At 37.9% G+C, this 21,211-nt stretch overlaps 1 protein-coding gene across 1 annotated transcript in view; it reads left to right on the top strand.

Annotated features, from left to right (window-relative positions):
• Positions 1-13,207, top strand: part of CCDC34 (coiled-coil domain containing 34) — a 34,663-nt gene extending 21,456 nt beyond the window's left edge. Inside the window, exons 4-6 of the mRNA XM_044680831.1 lie at positions 8,139-8,297; positions 9,036-9,177; positions 12,120-13,207. Of these exons, the coding sequence (XP_044536766.1) occupies positions 8,139-8,297; positions 9,036-9,177; positions 12,120-12,334 (516 nt within the window). The 3' untranslated portion in view covers positions 12,335-13,207. The remainder of the gene's footprint in view (positions 1-8,138; positions 8,298-9,035; positions 9,178-12,119) is intronic.
• The last annotated feature ends 8,004 nt before the right edge of the window (positions 13,208-21,211 follow it).

Here is a 21,211-nt window from a genome sequence, read left to right as displayed (position 1 = left end):
AGTCAATCTGCTAGGTGTGAGGTGGTACCTCAGAGTTGTTTTGATTTGCATTTCTCTAATTATTAGAGATTTAGAACACTTTCTCATGTGCTTATTGATAGTTTTGATTTCTTTATCTGGAAATTGCCTATTCATGTCCCTTGCCCATTTATCAATTGGGGAATGGCTTGATTTTTTATACAATTGATTTAGCTCCTTGTATATTTGATTAATTAGACCTCTCTCAGAGTTTTTTGTTATAAAGATTTTTTTCCCAGTTTGTTGTTTCCCTTCTGATTTGGTTGCATTGTTTTTGTTTGTACAAAACCTTTTTAATTTAATATAATCAAAATTATTTATTTTACATTTTGTAATTTTTTCTAACTCTTGCTTGGTTTTAAAATCTTCCCTTTCCCGAAGATCTGATAGGTATATTGTTCTATATTCACCTAATTTTCTTATAGTTTCCTTCTTTATATTCAAGTCATTCATCCATTCTGAATTTATCTTGGTGTCGGGTGTGAAATGTTGATCTAAACCTAATCTCTTCCATATTGTTTTCCAATTTTCCCAACAGTTTTTGTGAAATAGTGGATTTTTGTCCCAAAAGTTGGGTTCTTTGGGTTTATCATAGACTGTCTTGCTGACGTCACTTACCCCAAGTCTATTCCACTGATCCTCCCTTCTGTCTCTTAGCCAGTACCATATTGTTTTGATGACCGCTGCTTTATAGTATAGTTTAACATCTCTTACTGCTAGGCCACCTTCCTTCATGTTTTTTTTTATTATTTCCCTTGATATTCTTGATCTGTTTTTCTTCCAAGTGAATTTTGTTATAGTTTTTTCTAATTCAGTAAAAAAGTTTTTTGGTAGTTTGATAGGTATGGCACTAAATAGGTAAATTAATTTGGGTAGAAAGGTCATTTTTATTATGTTAGCTTGTCCTACCCATGAGCAATCAATGTTTTTCCAATTGTTTAGATCTAGTTTTAATTGTTTAGAAAGTGTTTTGTAGTTGTGTTTGTATAATTCCTGTGTTTGTTTTGGTAGATAGATTCCTAAGTATTTTATATTGTCTAGGGTGATTTTAAATGGTATTTCTCTTTCTACCTCTTGCTGTTGTGATGTTTTGGAGATATATAGAAATGCTGATGATTTATATGGGTTTATTTTGTATCCTGCAACTATGCTAAAGTTGTTGATTATTTCTATTAGTTGATTCTCTAGGATTTTTTAAGTAGACCATCATATCATCTGCAAACAATGATAGCTTAGTGTCCTCATTGCTCATTTTAATACCTTCAATTTCTTTTTCTTCTCTAATTGCTACTGATAGTGTTTCTAGTACAATGTTAAATAATAGAGGCGATAGTGGGCATCCTTGTTTCACGCCTGATCTTATTGGGAAGGCTTCTAATTTATCCCCATTGCATATGATGCTTGTTGATGGTTTTAGGTATATACTGTTTATTATTTTTAGGAAAGGTCCTTCTATTCCTATACTTTCTAGTTTTTTCAATAGGAATGGATCTTGTATTTTGTCAAAGGCTTTTTCAGCATCTATTGAGATAATCATGTGGTTTATGTTGGTTTACTTGTTGATATGGTCAGTTATGTGAATGGTTTTCCTGATGTTGAACCATCCTTGCATTTCTGGTATAAATCCCACCTGATCATAATGAATAACCCTCGTGATTACTTGCTGGAGTCTCTCTGCTAGTATTCTGTTTAAGATTTTTGCATCTATGTTCATTAAGGAAATTGGTCTGTAGTTTTCTTTCTCTGTTTTTGATCTACCTGGCTTTGGGATCAGTACCATATTTGTGTCATAAAAGGAGTTTGGTAAAACTCCTTCTTTGCTTATTATGTCAAATAGTTTGTATAGTATTGGAATTAGTTGTTCTTTGAAGGTTTGATAGAATTCACTTGTGAATCCATTTGGTCTTGGGGATTTTTTCTTAGGGAGTTCTTTGATGGCTTATTTGATTTCTTTTTCTGATATGGGATTATTTAAGTATTCTATTTCTTCTATTGTTAATCTAGGCAATTTATATTTTTGTAAATATTCATCCATATCTCCTAAATTGTTATATTTATTGCCATATAATTATGCAAAATAGTTTTTAATAATTGCCTTAATTTCCCCTTCATTAGAGGTGAGGTCTCCCTTTTCATCTTTGATACTGATGATTTGGTTTCCTTCTTTCCTTTTTTTAATTAAATTGACCAATACTTTGTCAATTTTGTTTGTTTTTTCAAAGTACCAGCTTCTAATCTTATTTATTAATTTAATAGTTCTTTTACTTTCAATTTTATTGATTTCTCTTTTAATTTTTATAATCTCTAATTTGGTATTTAGCTGGGGATTTTTAATTTGTTCCCTTTCCAGTTTTTTAATTAGCATGCCCAGTTCATTGATCTTTGCCTTCTCTAATTTGTTAATACATGCATTCAAGGGTATAAATTTCCCCCTAAGTACTGCCTTGGCTGCATCCCACAGAATTTGGTAGGATGTTTCATCATTGTCATTCTCTTCAGTGAAATTGTTGATTGTTTCTATGATTTTCTTCTTTAACTAACTGGTTTTGGAGAAGCATATTATTTAATTTCCAGTTAGTTTTTGATTTGCCTGTCCAGGTGCCCCTACTAATTATTATTTTTATTGCATTATGATCTGAGGTTACATTTATTATTTCTGCTCTTTTGCATTTGTTTGCAATGTTTCTATGCCCTATTACACGGTCAGTCTTTGTGAATGTACCATGTGCAGCTGAAAAGAAGGTGTATTCCTTTTTGTCCCTATTTATTTTTCTCCACATATCTTTTAAACCTAATTTTTCTAGGATTTCATTTACCTCTCTCATCTCTTTCTTATTCATTTTTTGGTTTGATTTATCTAAATCTGAAAGAGGAATATTTAGATCTCCCACTAGTATGGTTTTACTATCTATTTCCTTTTTGAGATCTGCCAGTTTCTCCTTTACGAATCTGGTTGCTATACCATTTGGTGCATACACGTTGGGCACTGCTATTTCCTCATTGTCTATACTGCCTTTTATCAGGATGTAATTACCTTCCCTATCTCTTTTAACCAAATCTCTTTTTACTTTGGCTCTGTCAGAGATCATGAGCACCACTCCTGCCTTCTTTTTCTCATTTGAAGCCCAAAAGATTTTGCTACATCCCTTCACCTTAAACCTGTGTATGTCCACCTGTCTCATATGTGTTTCTTGTAGACAACATATGGTAGGATTTTGGTTTCTCATCCACTTTGCTATTTGCTTCCATTTTATGGGCGAGTTCATCCCATTTACATTCAGAGATATAATTATCAGTTGTGTATTCGCTAATATTTTGGTATCCTCTCCTAGTTCTACCCCTATATCTTATGCTATTTCCTTTTAAACCAATGGTTTGTTTTAGACCTGTCCCCCTTGTCCTCCTCCCTTGATTTATTGCCCTTTCCACCTCCTCCCTTATTATTCCCCTCTTTTTATTAAGTCCTAATGAATTCCCTCCCTCCTCTCCTCCCCTCCCTTTTTTGACTTCCCCACTCCCCTGCTCCCCTTGGTTGATCCCTTCTGACTTTCTCAGTAGGGTTAGACAGAATTCTATATCCTTATGGATATAGCTACTCTTCCCTCTCAGGGTTAATTCTGCTGAGAGTAAGGTTTAAATATTACCTCTTAATGCTCTCTTTCACTCCTTTTTATAATAGTATTGATCCCCTCCCCTTCCCATGCTCTCTTTGTTTGTTATAGAATATCCTATTTTTCTTATTCATTCAAGTTTCTCTTGATGCCATCTACTATTCAACCCCCCTCTTTTTTTCCCTGCCCCGTCTCATCTTAGACCATTTAGTGCTCCAACCTCTCCCTATGAATAATTCTTCTAATTACTATAATAGTGAATACAGTTTTTGAAAATTACACATAACATTTCTCCATATAGGAATACAAATAATTTGATCTAATTAAGACCCTTAAAGAGGTAAATTTAAGAATAATAATTTTCTTTCTTTCCCTTCTGTTTCTTATTTACCTTTTCATGTTTCTCTTGGTTTTTGTGGTTGGATATCGAACTTTCCATTTAGTCCTGGCCTTTTCTGTGCAAATACTTGGAAATCTTCTATCTTGTTGAATGCCCATATTTTCTCCTGGAAGTATATAGTCAATTTTGATGGGTAGGTGATCCTTGGTTGTAGACCCAGTTCTCTTGCCTTTCTGAATATCATATTCCAAGCCTTGCAGTCTTTTCCTGTGGAGGCTGTCAGGTCCTGTGTAATCCTGATTGGTGCCCCTTGGTATCTGAATTGTCTCTTTTTGGCTTCTTGTAATTTTTTTTCTTTTACTTGGAAGCTCCTGAATTTGGCTATTATATTTCTGGGGGTTGTCTTTTCAGGGTCTAATGTAGAGGTTGATCTATGGATCCTTTCAATGTCTATATTGCCCTCTTGTTGTAGAACTTCAGGGCAGTTTTGCTGAATAATTTCTTTTAGTATGGAGTCCAAATTTCTATTAATTTCTGGTTTTTCAGGAAGACCAATGATTCTCAAATTGTCTCTTCTAGACCTGTTTTATTGATCTGTCAGTTTCTCGGTGAGATATTTCATGTTTCCTTCTAATTTATCAGTCTTTTGACTTTGCTTTATTTGTTCTTGCTATCTTGAGAGACCATTGGCTTTTAATTGCCCAATTCTAGCCTTTAGAGACTGGTTTTCCTTTTCACTCTGGTCTATCTGGTTCTTCAAGGCTTCCAGGTGGTCATTTCTGGTCTTCAGTTTGCTTATCAATTCATTTGATTTCTGAGCCTCACTTTCAAATTGCGAAATTCTGCCTTTTAAGCTGTTATTTTCCTGCCAGATCTCTTCCTCATAATCACAGATTTGAACTCTTCAAGCTCTTGTGACCCATTTTCATTTTTTTGGGAAGGTTTGGATGTCTTTAATTGTTTGTCCTCTGTTTTTTGGTTTTTTTCTGTGCAGAAGTTATTAAGTGTTTGAGCTTTTTTCATGGTCTTGTTTATTTCTTGGGTCTTGATTGGCATCATTTTGTTTTATCTGCCAGAAGTCTGAGTAAGGCAATCTAATTCTCTTTGTATGGAGTTAGGGAGCAGTTTTTTTGCCTGAGGCTACTTTGTGAATCTCTTGGCTTCTCTGGGGACCCTCCAGGTGTCTCTGGTCTAGCTATTTTCAGAATCAAGCCCCCTTGGTCCTAGCCAGCTGCCCAGAACCCAGAACTTGGCCTATGCTTGCTCCTCCACCTGAGATTTTCCCTTGAGTCTGAGCATGCTGGGTGCTGCTGCTGCCTCTCTCAGCCCCACTCCCGTGTCCAAGGTCTGAGTTTTCCAGCCACCTGGGATCTCAGGTCTTTCTGCTCTCAGGGGCAAGCTCCTGGTATTGCTATCTAGCTGCCAAGGGGCTAGATTTTGTGCCCCGGCTTGCTCTGACTCTGGAGCTCAGCCTCTGCCTCTGGTACTGTGGGTGGGGTGGGGGAGGGTTGATCAACTCGCGTTTTGATGGGAGCTATTTCCCCCCCTTACAGTGTGGAAGTGCCCAAATCCCACGTACCTTTGATACTGCGCCCTATTGTGGGGTCCCTTCTTTCATCTGGATTTTATTTTCTTGTCCTTTGGATGTATGCTATATCGGTTGGTAAGGAGAGAAAGTGGCCCAGCTTCTACTGAGCCACCATATTAACCCCCAAATCTTGAATTCTTAAACAGAATGATTCTTGGTGGCCCTCTGTTGTCTAGAGGGAAGAGTACCTTCCCACCCCCACTCCCCCATCCTGCAGTTTTAACAGCTGCTGCCCTTGACTAGTTCTCCAGCCAAACGTAAAGCCTATAGATCATTTCCCTGTTTCTTACAGGGGAGTCTCATACCCCCAGAAATCACTCTAATGAGCAGACTGGAGACTTAATAAGATGCTGGCAGAGAAAAGTAGCTTTATTGGAAGAAAACATTGGACAACAGGGAGGGAAGGAGAGGGGAGGGGAAGGAGAGGAAAGGGATTCTGCCCACACAAGCAACTTGCTTGGGGCAAAAATGTCCTTTCTTCCTAGGTACAATTACAGACTTTTATAATAATCCTGATGTGAGATTCTCCTCCTCCCCTCTGTCCAATCCCATAGAAGGTGGAGCTGTGATGTTTACATTCTTGAGTGTGTGATTTTAACATTATGTACCCTTAAAGACCCTCATGATCAAGAAGAACTCATAACCATCATAGGGTTCCCAGGCTAGGACTTTAATACTTTTTAAAACTCACTGTACTTTCCCTCCTTCAGCTTATCTTATAGTTTGGCTTTCTTCCCAGGGTATAGATAAACTCTTCTCAAGGCTTTTGAAAATAGGTCAGGAAAACCAAGTTTTATGGGGTGGGGGGCAGTTTAAGTGTAAAGACTAGTAATAATATGGGGTCTTGAAAATTGGAGTTACAACAAGCCAAATACTACTTTGAGAATTACACACTGAATCTCATCCCACATACTATCTTTGACATCTTAAAGGGACTTTCCTTCGTTTCTACTTTTGGGAAAATAGTGCTTTGCCATTTTATGCATCTGGAACATTACTAAATGAGGTATTTTTTGTTATTGGTGGGGAGGGGAAAATATATATATTTTGCCAGATTTTCAAGGAAGAAAATGAATTTGAACCCATCTTCCTTCTACTTTATAGAGGCTGTCATTCTGTGGTTGATAGGATACTTCCTACATTTTCTAGATTTTGAAAATTATTCCCTGATTCTTTATTATATGAGCACTTTTGCAATTTATCTTATTCCCTACAAATAAAAAGGAAACAATTTCTATCCATTGTGTGAAAACATCTTTTAATAGATTTTTTTTCATTTGAAAAATTGGATGCGTAAGAAACATATTCATATAGAATTTGAATTATCTTTAGCTTTTCTTTGGAGCAGTGTTTAATATGTGATAGCAAAATCTTGTATTTGACAATCCTTAAATCCACTAAGTAGAAAGTGAAATTAGTTGATATAATAATTTTTACATTACTTTGTATAATTTTTGCTTATGTACATGTTGCAATACTTTCCCCCACCCTAGCCTGCTCCCATTAGAATATATGCTTAAAATTTTTTTTTTAAATTTAGACTATTTTCCCATAGTTACATGATTAATGTTCTTTCCCTCTCCCCCAGATCCCCTCCTTACCCCCATAGCTGACACGCAGTTCCACTGGGTTTTACATGTATCATTGATCAAGATCTATTTCCATCTTATTGATAGTTGCACTAGGGTGGTCGTTTAGCGTCTATATCCCCAGTAATATCCCCATCAGCACATGTGTTCAAGCAGTTGTTTTTCTTCTGTGTTTCTACTTCCACATTTCTTTCTCTGGATGTGGATAGCGTTCTTTCTCATAAATCCTTCAGCATTGTTCTGGATCATCGCATGCTGCTAGTACAGAAGTCCATCACATTTGATTTTACCACAGTGTATCAGTCTCTGTGTACAATGTCCTTCTGGCTCTGCTCCTTTCATTCTGCATCAATTCCTGGAGGTCATTCTAGTTCACATGGGATTCCTCCAGTTCATTATATAATATATGCTTTTGAGCTTGGTTTTATTTCTGCTTTTGTGTCCTCATAGCCTTGTACATTAGGTGGTTAATAGATATTTGTTGAATTGATGAACAGGTGTTAATATTTGTAAATTCCATTATCAAAGGATTATACATGGTACAATTCCTTTCTGGAGTAAGTAGTCTATCCTTTTAAGGACTCAAATTTAATAAACTTTTTTTGTCTTTTGTTTATTTTTAGAGCTACAGGACTGAATGTTGCTTCTTAACTATAACAAGAAAATCTAGGATGGTGATGGCAAACCTATGACACACGTGTCACCACTGACATGCATAGTCATTTTTGATGACACACGGCCACATACAGCTGCATACAGAGAAGCATGCTGAGGATACAGTTATATATTACAATTATACATTTTTGTTATTTAAACTATAAATATCGAGAAATTATAGGTTTTTTTCTTGAAGTGACACACCACCTGAGTTATGCTCAGTTTTTTGGTGAATTTTGACACACCAAGCTCAAAAAGTTGCCCATCACTGATCTAGGATCAAGTACATTGTTGAGCACATTTAAAGTGTTTTCTTGTGTTTCTTATTTTTAAAGGAAAGAAAAGAAAGGGAACGGAAGCTTAATAAAGAAATAGAAGAAAAAGCAGCAAAGGATCTAGAAAAAGAGCATTTGCAAGAAAAAGCTAGAGAAAAATATAACGAATGGTTAAAGAAAAAAATGGCTGAGGAACATGAGAAAAAAAAAAAGGAAAAGGTATGGATCCAACATGGCTCAGGGGGATGTCACAAGACTGGGATCCCCATCTTGGCTTTGCTGTAGACAAACACTGATTTTGTGAGCTCTTAATATTCTGGACCTCAGATTTTCTCATCTTTCAGATATTTATATGATGTTTAAATGTTAACACTGATTCTTTGACCATTCTGATTTTATGGTCATAATTGAGCATTCATCTCTTGGTTTCTATATGAGCTTGGATTATCTGGGAAAAGGTTTAAAGACATTAAAAAGTTAGCATGAAAAAAGTTATTATCTAATGTTCATTATCTTTGAGTCCTGTGTTTAAGACATAGAAAATATGCTAATTTTGAGTAAGATATGCTATCTTGTGTTTTGTACTTTTAGTGGAGAGGGGTTTGGTTAGGCATAAAGCAAATTTATCTTAAGTTATTTTGGAACATTTTGTGGTATTAACATTATGCAGTTGTTTCATTATAATGTTCAAAACATATTTTTAAAAAAAAGACAGTTTCTCCGTTGGACTTGCTGACTTTGAAAGTTCCTAAGGAAAGATTCTTACTAGTTCCAGGCAAGAGTAAATTTCACAAAAATCACCCTCAGATAATTGTTTTTTTTGTAAAATAGCTAATGAATGGTTGAAGTAGAAAACTAAGAGCAAAATAAATCCAATAGTCTCTTAGGTAGCATGATCAAATATAACACAGATTCAAATACTGTCCTTTATTTAGTCTTTGATTTCATCATTTTAAGGAAAAAGAAAAGCAGCGCCTTGCTGAACAACAGGAGAAAAAAGAAATCTCTGAAAAGAAGTTCAAGGAATGGCTACGAAATGTGAAAAACAAACCTCGTTTCATTCCAAGGAGCTATGGTTATGCCAATGGGAAACTGACAGGTTAGTTCTTGTACTCTGTGACCTAAAAAAAGGCAAGTGAGTGAGATCATGGTTGAGGGGAGGAAGTTTGTGTTGTTTGTTTCCTCTGGAAAAAAAATAAGAGCTTATGGAAAAAGCTCCTTTCATCTAAAATGAGTATTTCAGCAAGTGAGGTATAAAATTTGTATGTTGTTATAAACTTACTGTTGTTCTGAATAATAATTGAATGTCTTTTAAAAGCATCTATTGGGGGGCAATTAGGTAGCTCAGTGGATTGAATCAGGCCCAGAGATGGTATGGGAGATCCTGGGTTCAAATGTGGCCTCAGATACTTCCTTGCTGTGTGACCCTGGGCAAGTCACTTAACCCCCATTGCCTCGCCCTTACTACTCTTCTGCCTTGGAACCAATATATAGTATTGATTCCAAGACAGAAGGTAAGGGTTTTATTAAAAAAAAAAAAGCAGCTATGACCTAAAGCAGTTGTAAAACTATACTCTTAAATCAATGAGAATGTTTGATGATGAAAATGTAATATAAAATTTGACATTTCTTCCAGTTGGCCCATGACAGCTTATTCTGGAGAAGTTTCATGTTTGCTACTGTAGAGCTATAGATTTCTTTGGGAGATTATTCTCACAACTCCAGACACTAGACAGCACATGAACCAGAGAAAAAAAAGGCCAGTTGCTCTTTAGTTTGGTCTGATTATATATGGTGGGGCATATTTTCTTTGTGCTTTCTTTTGGAAGCTCATAACTTGCTGACATCTGCCTTCACATGTCTAAGTGATTTATTAAAAATACTCCCATTCTGTTGTGTTCACACAATAGAACATATTCCAGACTTTGTTTTGACCACCCTGGTGAAGTGTGTGTTGAAATATCTTCCCCGTTGATGGGAGGACTGCCATTGTATGAGTGACACATTCCTGCTGTCAGGGCCGAGGCCTCTCCCACTTGTTACAGAGGTCATCAGTTACAGGTACCAAACCGAGTTTACTTGTTTAGTTTCTGCTTATTTGAAGAAGGGTAATAATTAAGCACCATCAGTGTAATCAGATGACTGAATGGCAGAGACAAAGCTATGACTAGGTATCCCCATACTCACCAGGACTTAACTGTTAAAGTAGTTAAATCGCTGGGTGACTTTTAAAGGATTTTTTTTCTTAAACATTTTTTCCTATTGATAGCTTTTTTTATTATCGCTTCATTTTTTCCTTAGGAAATTTTTGTGTAGGAATAGTATCATAATAATACCTGAAAAATAGTACATTAATTTAATGCTTTAATTAAAAAGTACTTTATATACGCTATCTTATTTAATCCTTAAAAAAATCCAGTACAACCCCAAGGGGAGATACTGTAGGTACTATTATTATGATTCTCCTCTTTTTATATATTGGGATGTTGACACTTGGACACTTTCAGGTGAACATCAGAAATAGAATTCATCCACATCTCATGAAACTCTGTCCTGTATTCTTTCCACTCTGTCCCACTGTCTCTCAAATAATCATAAGCTGCTTGGTGGTTGAAGCCATCCACCGACTCCACGAAGATTCCTAGTGGGTAGGACACTCAGAAAGGGGAACCAAGGACTGAGTGAAAATGGGTTACGGTTTAAGGACTAGTGGAAAGAGAACTTAAGGTGAGAATAAAGACACACAAACATAGAAAGTTCTGGCATAAGGTAGACAGACAGCAAGTAAGCTCTGGTGGGCAAGAGCTTAATTCTCAACTGCCATCTAGCTACTACTTTTATTGGGGTTACAACAGTATAGGGGTAAGGGGAGAGCCAAGTCCTCTGATACATTAACATTATGAGGTAATTATCAGGAGATACAAACTGCCAGAACCTAAAACAATAGGTAGAGCTAACACCTGGATCAGGGGCTGATATGGCCTAATGTTTGATACATATGTTAATTGATCATTTTAGGTAAAGTAAGGAGACTGAGATAGCTGACCAGTCTTCCAGAGGAGTGTAGCCTTGGGGAAGGGATAGGAATTTGGCTAGGTCCAGGTTCAATTTAACTCAAGATTCCAGAAATCAATCATTAGCAATACAAGAGTCTTGTTCTTGTATTGAGCGTTCTTAAAATAATATCACAATTAATGTATACTTGGATTGCTACAGTGGTAGTCTTTGTATCCAAATTATAGTGTTTTTTCTTTTTATATATTTTGAATGAAATATGTGAAAGGGTGAATTTGGACTTTGCATGGTATTTGCCGTATGGCCTTTTTTCACAGACTTGCATTTAGCTGTTAGGAACTATCATTCCATTTGCTTGCTTATATTCATTCCAATAGGAACTGTTGATAACTAATTGTGTATTAAGATTATAGTAATGCAGTAAATCCTCACTCATTTGCGTGACACGAGTTCACTAATTCAGTTTTGGGCATGCAATTCATGTTACATTCAATGTTCTGTATATCATTTCTTCTCTGTAAATTTTCATGGCCTATACTTGTGAGACCTCGTCTAAAATCAATAACATTTTCAGACAATTTCAGACAAGAGATTCAAGCTAGTGAAGGTTGTTTTCAACTGTTTTTAACCTTGCCAGTTTGGTTTTTAAGTAACTCAACTCCTATGATGTTTTGGTAGTAAAATTTATTGTTTCAGCTCTAGTGTGTCACCTTAACACTTAGCACAATGCCTGGCACACAGTAGACACTTTAAAAAAGCTTTAAGACTGACTGACAGTATGTGGAAAGATGCATTTCCTTTAAATATGCTCAAATTCAAACTTTTCCTAATGCCAGACCAATTTACAATTGCTTCTCCTCAGTTATAACTCATTAGTGAAGTTTTCTTTGTATTTCATTATGAGATGCTAGTTTTAAATTGTTTTCTCGTCTGGCTACCATGTACGTTTGAAATGATTTATTTTCTTTTTAAAGCTTTTAAACATGAGGGCTTTTGGAGGATAATCAATCTATTTTTCATCTTTAGGTTACTACAATGGAGTTGCCTGCCCACCACCAAGCTTTTATAATCCAATCCCATGGAAGCCTATTCACATTCCCCCACCTAAGGAAGCAAAGACTATTACTGTGAAGAAGAGCAAAAGGCCTACGTCCAGTCAGCCTTACAGATCTTCATCGTTGTTCTTTCATAAAAACAAGGGTAATCTTTGCCTGGGTACTCTGTATAGAATACAAAGATAGTATATGGACCAAATAGCTGAAATACTAAACTCTACCCTCTTTTTAAAACCTGGAACTATTTTTGTTACTCAGTTGTAGCTCAATATTTTGTTGTGATTTATCAATTATCATTTTTGTATTTGTCAATAGGAACCTTCAAGTTAATTAAGGGAGATATTTTCACATTTTTTTTTATTTTTATAAATGTTTCAAGGTTATGTGTTTGTAAAATTAGTATCTATGCAATTAAGAAATATGTTTGTATTTAACTTGCTTATAACTATTCTGTAACACTAATAAAATCAAAGATCGTTCCTATGTTCTTCCACAATGTATGTCCACAATGTATGTTTTTTGGATTTAAGATTATGTATGGCAATGTAATTAGAATAAATCTTGTAATAAATCATTTTAAACTGCATATTCCAGATACCTTAAAAGAATCTTTATAGGATGGCATTGTATGGGAATCAGAAACTAGATTTGTTGGTGATTTCACTATTTCCTGCAAAAATTTTGTTTTAAAAAACAAACCACCAACTAGCAGTTACTATTGGCCTGAAAACTGGGCTGAGAGTCCTGAGTTTTGTGATGAGAGATAACTCACTGTAGTGATGGCAGAGTTATTTAGCTATTTATAGATCAGATAGTACTTTGGAGAAAATGATCAGTTGATGGTCATTTATATTTAAACTTGGCTGAAATAATGTTTGTTTCCTAAAATGATGTCGTTTTTAAAAATCTATTCCTTCAAAAATCTGTGTCCCAGAATTGTACATTTTTACTGTTTAAAAGGAAGTAAATATAGATCTTTTTTGCAAAGTCTGATATAACTGATCTTATTGATAAATTGAAACCAATAATAGTATCAAAGGTTTACTTTTTTTAAAACAGCCCACAGTTTTATTAAAAATTTAATCTTTTAATCATTGTCTGATTGTTTTTTTTCCTTTTAGAAGACCATGGAATGAAAATTTATTGTGGCAATTTAAACATCAGTAAGATTTTGTCACAGTGATATCTACTTAAAGAATCGCTCTACAGCTCTGCCCATGTCACCCTGGCCCAAACTCCTGGTGATTTATCTTCTCAGGTTTTGGAAACAGAAAACCTCCGATGTTATTTAGGACTAGCAGAACCTCCCTCGTTGCCTAGCTGTGGCGTTCCTACCATTAGAAATCCACCAGCAGTCAAACAGCCTTCGGAGAAGGGTGAATGAGGGATGGTGTGACCAACAGGTTTAGCCTAGAGGACAGAGGTCTTCTAGACTTAACTAAATGACACGGGAAATGTGGAGACTAGAAAGCAGCTCAGGACCATCTGGCTACTCCATAAATCCTCAGAAGACTATGGAGAATATAAAGCCTGCCAGTGTCTCAATAATGTAAGTGTAACTTTAAAAAAACATTTGATATTACTGGTCCTAAAATGTGGCATGGTGAGAGTAGCAAACTAGAGGGGGGCAGGGGGCAAAGCAGAATTAGAATATTTGAGAACTTTTAGGTTCAGAGTGTTGATTTAGTCACTGTTGTGATTTTGTGCTATTCATTAAATAAACACTTAAAAAAAAAGCCTTCACCTTCAGTCTTAGAATCAATGCTGTGTAAGGGCTAGGCAGTGGTCTCCTTTGTGCCAGCCACGACCTAAGTGCTTTACAAATAGCATTTGATTCTCCCAACAACCCTGGGAGGGAGAGAGTCCTGTTGAGTATGGGGATACCTAGCTATAACTTTGTCTCTGCCATTCACTCAGAGTCACATGACTTGGAAGTGTCAGACTAGATTTGACCCTAGGACCTTCTGTACTTAGGCCTGGCTCTCAATCCAAAGAGTCACAAAACTGCCCCCTAAATAAACACTGAAAAGTCTTTCCCTACTGTGCGCACAAAAAATGTCCAGTTCTGGAAGTGGCACCAATTGTAGGTAAGATGTGATCCCTACTCTTATGGCACTCACAGTCACCATAAATCTCTAAAACATTATCACATCATCATTTTACATCAAAATAGCAATAAAAAAGGCAAAACAAAGTTCTAAAGGAAAGGCAATTGTGAGTCCAGGGATCAGGGAAGGCCTTGAAGAGAAGCTTTTAAAGTTGGTTCAGAATTTGATAGGTCAGAGTGGGATGGCATTGAAACAGCAGGGGAAAGCCGGGCACTGGAGTCTTGAGGGGCTATGCCAGCTGATTTTGGCCAGAGGGTAGGACGTGTGGTGGCTATGGCTAAAAAAGTCAGGCCGAAGCCTGGCTATGGAGAGGGGAACATCAGGCAGAAGACTTGGATCTTTAGCAGCTGACAAAGGGTCAGGGCAGAGTTCTGAGCTGGTGAGTGACTCTGCTGTGTGTGCTAGAAAGTGAAAGTGTTTTATATACCATAAAACCCTGAATGTGAACAAAGGATTGGATAGGAAAGGGGAGGGAAAGAGAGTCAAACCTAACTTCCCCAAGGTTAGGAATGTGGGAGGCAGGGTGGAAGGAGGGAGGAGGAATTCACAAGGAGGAACATACTTGGAGAAAAAGACAAGCAGGCTTTGATGTGCAGAATTTGAGGGGCCTGTGGGTCATCCAGGTGAAAATACTGTGCAGGTAGAGAGATGTGTCTCTGGAGCTTGGGAGAATTTAATAAAAGAGGCAAATTAGACAGTGATTTATACAGCAGTGTGCTAGTTAAAACATGGGGCAAAGGAGATTGCCAAGAGATGGGAGGAGGAGTCAGCCAAGAACGGGACTTGTGGTGGATATGATAAAGTTGGGAAGTTGAGCCAGCAAAGTTGAGAGAAGACATTCTTAGGGAGGAGCCCCTGAAAGTGCTGAATTTTGAATCGGGACCTAGTTTGAAATCCAAAGAGTCTGCTCTTTCCTATCTAGGTGGTTGAGCAAGGTATAACTTGAAATGGCCCTGGCAAGCAACAGTAAAGTGGACAATTGCAGGATCACAGGAAATGTGGCGGGCAGCCCCATGTAAGAATTCTGGAAATGTAGGAAGAGATCAGGTATGAAGGGTTTTAAAAGGCAAACAGGATTTCATATGAAGAGTGAGCCCCAGGGGTTGAGGATGACACCCAAGCTGAGAGCAGACCTCATGATATTTGAGTTGTACTTCTTAGAAGACTCCAGACTGATAGTCTAATCATGCCCATCTTTTATCCACTTCCTCTAACACTGAACCAAATCTGGGTCCTTTTTATGTACTCTGAGTCTACCTTGTTTAATCAGTTCATCTCCCCAACTTCCACTTCACTTGCCTCCAAAGCCACCATTTGACTTACTTCAAGGCTATTCAAAATTCCATGGTTTACTATTTCTCCCCAACATCTCAACCTGTTTGTCCCAGCTCTCTCCTTTTTCTTCAAGTTTCGCCCTATATAATTCTCCTTTCCATCCTCCTACAGTATCTCCCTTAATCTTAACAAAGCATCTCCTTAATTCTTTTGCCCTATCTAGTGACCATCCCATCTCTTTTCCTCCTTGTCATTATATCTGTATACACCTGATACCTCAATGTTATCACTGCCTCTTCTCAACCTCTTGTAATATGGCCTCCAAGAGAGAATCTGATCTTCCTTCCAATGGCAGAGCCTCCCCCCTGAGCTTGCCTCCAATTTACCTTGTATTAGTCAATCCTGTTAGGCACCTAGGTGTTAGCACGTTCTTTCTCCCATTAGATGATGTTCCTCAATGGCAGGGTTTGATTTTTTGCCTTTCTTTACATCCCCAAAACTTAGTATGGTACCTGGCACAAAGTAAGCGTCAACTAGATGTTTTGGGGCAGAAGTGGAGAAGAGAGAGAGGGAGTCACTGGAGTTGAGGAATGGTGTAGTGGGGTTATTAGAAGAGTCTTCATGACTAAGGATGGCCACAAGGATGACTACAGGGCATGGAGGTGAGGGGAGAAAAAGAGAGTCCATGTTTTGGGGTGAGTCAGTGCATGAGGTGAGTCAGAAGAGGCTGGGTTTGAAATATTCTCTCTGATGCTAACTTTGTGACCACAGGAACTGTATTATTTCTAAGACAAAGCTTCCTGGACTTGTGAGGAAAGTGTTTTCTTTTGCCCTACATACAATGATGAGTTTTTGAAATGAAACCATTACAATCTTTCAAGGAACAAAGCTGAGAATAGTTTGACAGCTTTTGATTGTCCAAGGAGCTTTCAGATATCAATTTAGAGGCATCTAAGTGGCCTAGTCAATAGAGAGCTAGGCCTGGAGAAGAGAGGACCTGGGTTCAAATTTGGCCTCAGCTACTTCTTGGCTGTGTGATCCTGGACAAGTCACTTAACTTCAATGACCAATCTCTTATTTCTCTTCTGCCTTGAAACTAATACTTTGTATCTATTCTAAAACAGAAGGTAAGGGTGTTTTTAAAAAAATCAATTTAAATAAACATACTAGTAAGAAAATAACATTAAAAAACTGAAATAATTAGTCATTATGGTGGTGCCTGCCTTGGATTTCTGCATCTTGGGAGGTTGAGGCTCAAGAATCCTGAGCTATTATTTGCCTATCTTATAGGGGTCTGAACTAAGGCCAGCAACTTTGTGGTGAGCCCCACTTCCATGCAGAAGAGAGATGGGCCATCAGGCTGTCTAAGGAAGGGAGATCTATCACTGGTCAGAAATGGAGCCAGTCAGAGCCTCCATTTGGAGCAGCAGTGGGACAAATAATCAAAAACTGAAGCAATTTGTTTAAGCCAGTGAAAGAATTTTTGGAATCCCATGGAAAAATTAACTTTGAAACCGGACAACATAGTCAAACTTTTTTTCTAAAACTTGATACTGAGATAGAACATTTTAATCTTCAGATGAATTATTGCTCCATCTGTTTGGATATTCCTTTCACCGATGCTAAGATTAATTAGTTCCTTCATGTGTCTCTTGGCCAGAAAAATCAATACTTGGTGTAGCTAACCTTCTGGTGATAGACAGGCCTCTCTGGTCTTGGCTAGGCTAGTCTTCTAATGAAGACACATAGGCTCTCGTGAGTCTAAGCTTAAAGACTCTCTAGCTTGGTGTAGGACCTGCTGCTCCTTCATATCCAATTTTTAATAATCTAGTCACATTCATGACCCAAGAGGAATCAGAGGAAGCCTCCAATGGGTTCAGTGACTGTCTCCATACAGATGGCTCCCAGACTTCTGTATATAAACCCTAGTGTCTCTCCTGAAGTCCGTGTCACTAACTGCCTGTTGGACATTTCCTACTCAAATTCCACATGTTTGAGGGGGCAGGTGGGTGGCTCTGGGGATAGAGAGCCAGGCCTAGAGATGGGAGATCCTGGGTTCAAATCCGGCCTCAGATACTTCCTAGCTGTGTGTCCCTGGGCAAGTCACTTAACTCCAACTGCCTAACCCTCATTGCTCTTCTGTCTTAGAATCAACACTTAGTAAGATTACAATTAAGACAGAAAGAGTTTTAAAAAAATTGATATTTTAATGTAATCGGTCATCTTTGTATTTTATTTTAAGCACTTAAAAACATTATTCTGATGTGTTCTTCACCAAACTGCCAAAGGGGTTGCAGAACATATAAAAAAGGTTAAGTGTTCCTGGTCTATGTAAGTAATGTCTGGCAATTATATGGCACTTTGCAAATATATGATCCTCACAACCACCCTGGGAGGTAAGTGCTATTATTATATCATCCTCATTTTAAGGATGAGGAAACTGAGGCAAACAGTTTAGTGACTTGCCCAGAGTCGCACCTAATAAGTGTCTGAGGGAGAATTTGGATGAAAAATATTTGAGAGAGCACTGGGGTAAGAATAGAATTTATTGATTAGGCTAGCATTTAACCAATAAATTAATAGGTCAATTATCCTCTCAATGATGAAAGACCTTCATGCTGGTCTATAAATACCTTTGGGGAGCTCATTATACATCCCTTTCCTTGAATATCCCAAGACATCTTTAATTGGTAAATAGCTAATAAGTAGGTGGACTTAGTGACCTCAACTCCTCCATCCTTCATCCCAAGAGAGGTGGGTCTTTGCCTAAATAAGAAAAATGCCAGGCCCACCCTTTCACCAGCCACCCCATACTTTTAGAATGGATCAAAATTCAACATAGTAGATCTGCTCTGCTTTCAATCCTTCCAACGTCTTATCCAAAGATTAAAGGTTCCAGCCCAGTTGGATGGCTTGGGCGGCTGGGAGAAGCCTTAGCTTGGCTCTTCCAGTTTGCCCTTGGGAAGGGAGACTAAGGGGAAATTTATTTCATGTAGAAATATCACTAATAAAATGATCCAATATTAATTTCTCTCACAGGTCATGATGGGAGATGGTTAGAAAAGAAGGAACTTACGGCTCCTAATGAAGGAGCCTCTGTTAAAGTTACAGCCGAGTCAGCTTCCCAGCTCAACTCCCAAAATGCCTAGAAGAGGAAGCCTTGAGAATCCAGTTCAGATAGGCAGACCTTCCCTCTTCCTCAGTGATGGTGGCTTGCCTTTTCCAGGACAGAAGGGCCACGATTAAGGACAAAGCCAACTAAAGAAGAACTGAGCTGCGGAGGATGAAAAGACCGAATGATCTTTCCACCGATGAAATCATTTAATTGGGAGCTCTCCCTGGTGCTATTAAAATCATGGCCTCTTGTCTGCAAAACCACAGGGGAAGAGTGACCAGAGCTTTGTTTCCAGGGGTCCGTGTCCAATAGAGGAAAGTGAGGTGGGCAGCTATTAAATGATTTGCCCAGACTTGCCACATTCCTAATAAGTATCTGAGGCCAGATTTGAACCCAGTTTCCTCATTCCAGGTCCAATGCTTTATCCACTAGGCCTGGGAACCTGATGGAAAATATCATGAAAGGTAGCCTAGAGTTACCAGTATCATTTGGGTACATCCTTATGTACATCCTTAATTAAGATTCAATTATCTTTTTAGTAGAGCTTGCTTTTTAAACTCTGTTTTGGCATCTCCTTAACTCCGTGATAAATCAGGATTTGGGATCATAGCTATAGGGCAGTGTCCATGAAGTGTTGGGACGCATGCCCAGCTGGCACTCAGGAAGCTGCTTCCCAGAGGCTGATCAGGACATTTTTTTGCATGTCTTACCCCTCTGCCCAGCTGCCCAAAGGGAGCCCTTCCTCCCTCTGCTCTCTGGGGTAATGCTAGGGGCTCACAGGCAACTTGAAGTTGCAGTTTGGGCACTTGAATTTGAAAACCTTCGCCAACTCTGCCATAGGGCATCATCTCGTTCAAAATCCGAGAGAAGAGAATTGACTGACTGAATAAACTGACGTCCCAAGAGGTTACCTGAACTTACTCAGAGTCATTTTGTCAGTGCTGGAATTTGAACCCAGGTCTTTTGCCTCTTAAGTCCCGTGTCCCAAGCTCCCTGATACCCAGTCAAATAGAATTATTTCTCAAAGCAGAGCCATAAGTGAAAAAATATTGTTATTGTGTCATGTCCCATTCGGGATTTCTTGACCGAGATACTGGAGTGGTTTGTCATTTCCTTCTCCAGCTCATTTTATAGATGGAGAAACTGAGGCACACAGGGTTAAATGACTTGCCCAGGGTCACACAGCTAGTAAATGAGGCAGGATTTGAACTCATGATGACGAGTCTTTGACTCCAAGCCTAGTGCTCCATCCACTGTCCTACCTAGGTGCCCAAGTGAAAAAAAATAGTGCCATGAAAATCATTATTTTGCTCTGATCAGTTCTTTGAGTCATTTTTGTACTTGACCATAGAGAAAGGTCATCAGTCCAGAAGAATGTTTGAAAATGTTGGTCCGGAATTTTCATGGTATTTTATTTTCCTTCTGTGGTAATGCAATAGTTCAGTTTGAACATAACAAGAGGAAAAGACTGACTATTCGCCCAGCCAGAATGTTTATATGATCCTATTTTAAATCTGGGGGAAGGGGCCTTAAAGACCAATGCTATTCCAGTCCCTATCCCTCCAGGTAACAGATGAGGAAAATGAGGACCACAAAGGTTGAGTGACTTGCCTAAAGTAGGCCCCACAGAAAGAAAATGACAATTAGAATGGAAATCAGATCTTGAATTGCAAATCTAGAACTCCATAGCTTCCTACCACTATGTTTAAAGTCAATCATAAATACGCCTCAAAGAGCCTCTTTGAAAAGAGGTCTTCACCTTCTCTGTAGTATGTGGCAGAGTGAAATAATGAGTGAGGCTAAGGCAAGATAGATCACGAGTGTGCATATTGGCTGTATTTCACTCAAAATACTTCTTTTGCTGAACAGAGAAGAAAAAGTATCGATTGGATTTTTTTTTCAGCAGATCAACCCCATAGAAAAATGCCCTGGTTTTATAGTATAATGTAATCCAGATTATTCATGTGTAAAGGAGCCATAATTTCTTTTCATATTGCCTGGAGGTGGCATTCCTTCATCAACTTAAAAAAAAGACAAAGTATTCAGGTTAAGGCATACTGGTATCCTTTCTTATTAACTTACCCTCTCTATTTGAGATGACCAAATTCTTCAATAAACTTTTTGCAAAACTCTAGTATTCTTAGGTGGCACCGGCCTGGAAACCCCCTACCTACAGTGGTTGAAAAGGATACCCTTCCTCTAGAATCCAAAATCTGGTGATTCTGGAAGAGGACTAGATAGATCATTTCCTTTTTGTGTCCCAGATTCTGCAGCCCTGGGACGGATGGTTGAGTTTGAAAGCTTTAATTTTAGTTTTCTTCTTGCACCTGATCCTTTTTGTATCTCTTCTAGTTGCTCTTCATTATTAAAATGCATTTTTTAAAAAAAGTATTGAACAGGATTTTTGGAGAGAGTCTGCTTTGGATAGATGAGAAAGTTGCAATATGAAAAATTACAAAACCTGGGATCTGTGAGAGTTGCAGAATTTTACAATCTGTCATTAAGCATTGTCTTTATATGCACATCTGGGCTAAATTAGAGTTTCCATTTCTGAGTCTTCTGGAG

Source organism: Gracilinanus agilis, chromosome 6, assembly GCF_016433145.1.
Source record: "Gracilinanus agilis isolate LMUSP501 chromosome 6, AgileGrace, whole genome shotgun sequence".
In the NCBI taxonomy this organism is placed as follows: domain Eukaryota; kingdom Metazoa; phylum Chordata; class Mammalia; order Didelphimorphia; family Didelphidae; genus Gracilinanus; species Gracilinanus agilis.
The sequence above is the reverse complement of the archived record's forward strand: the minus strand, read 5'-3'. Positions and strand labels throughout refer to the sequence as shown.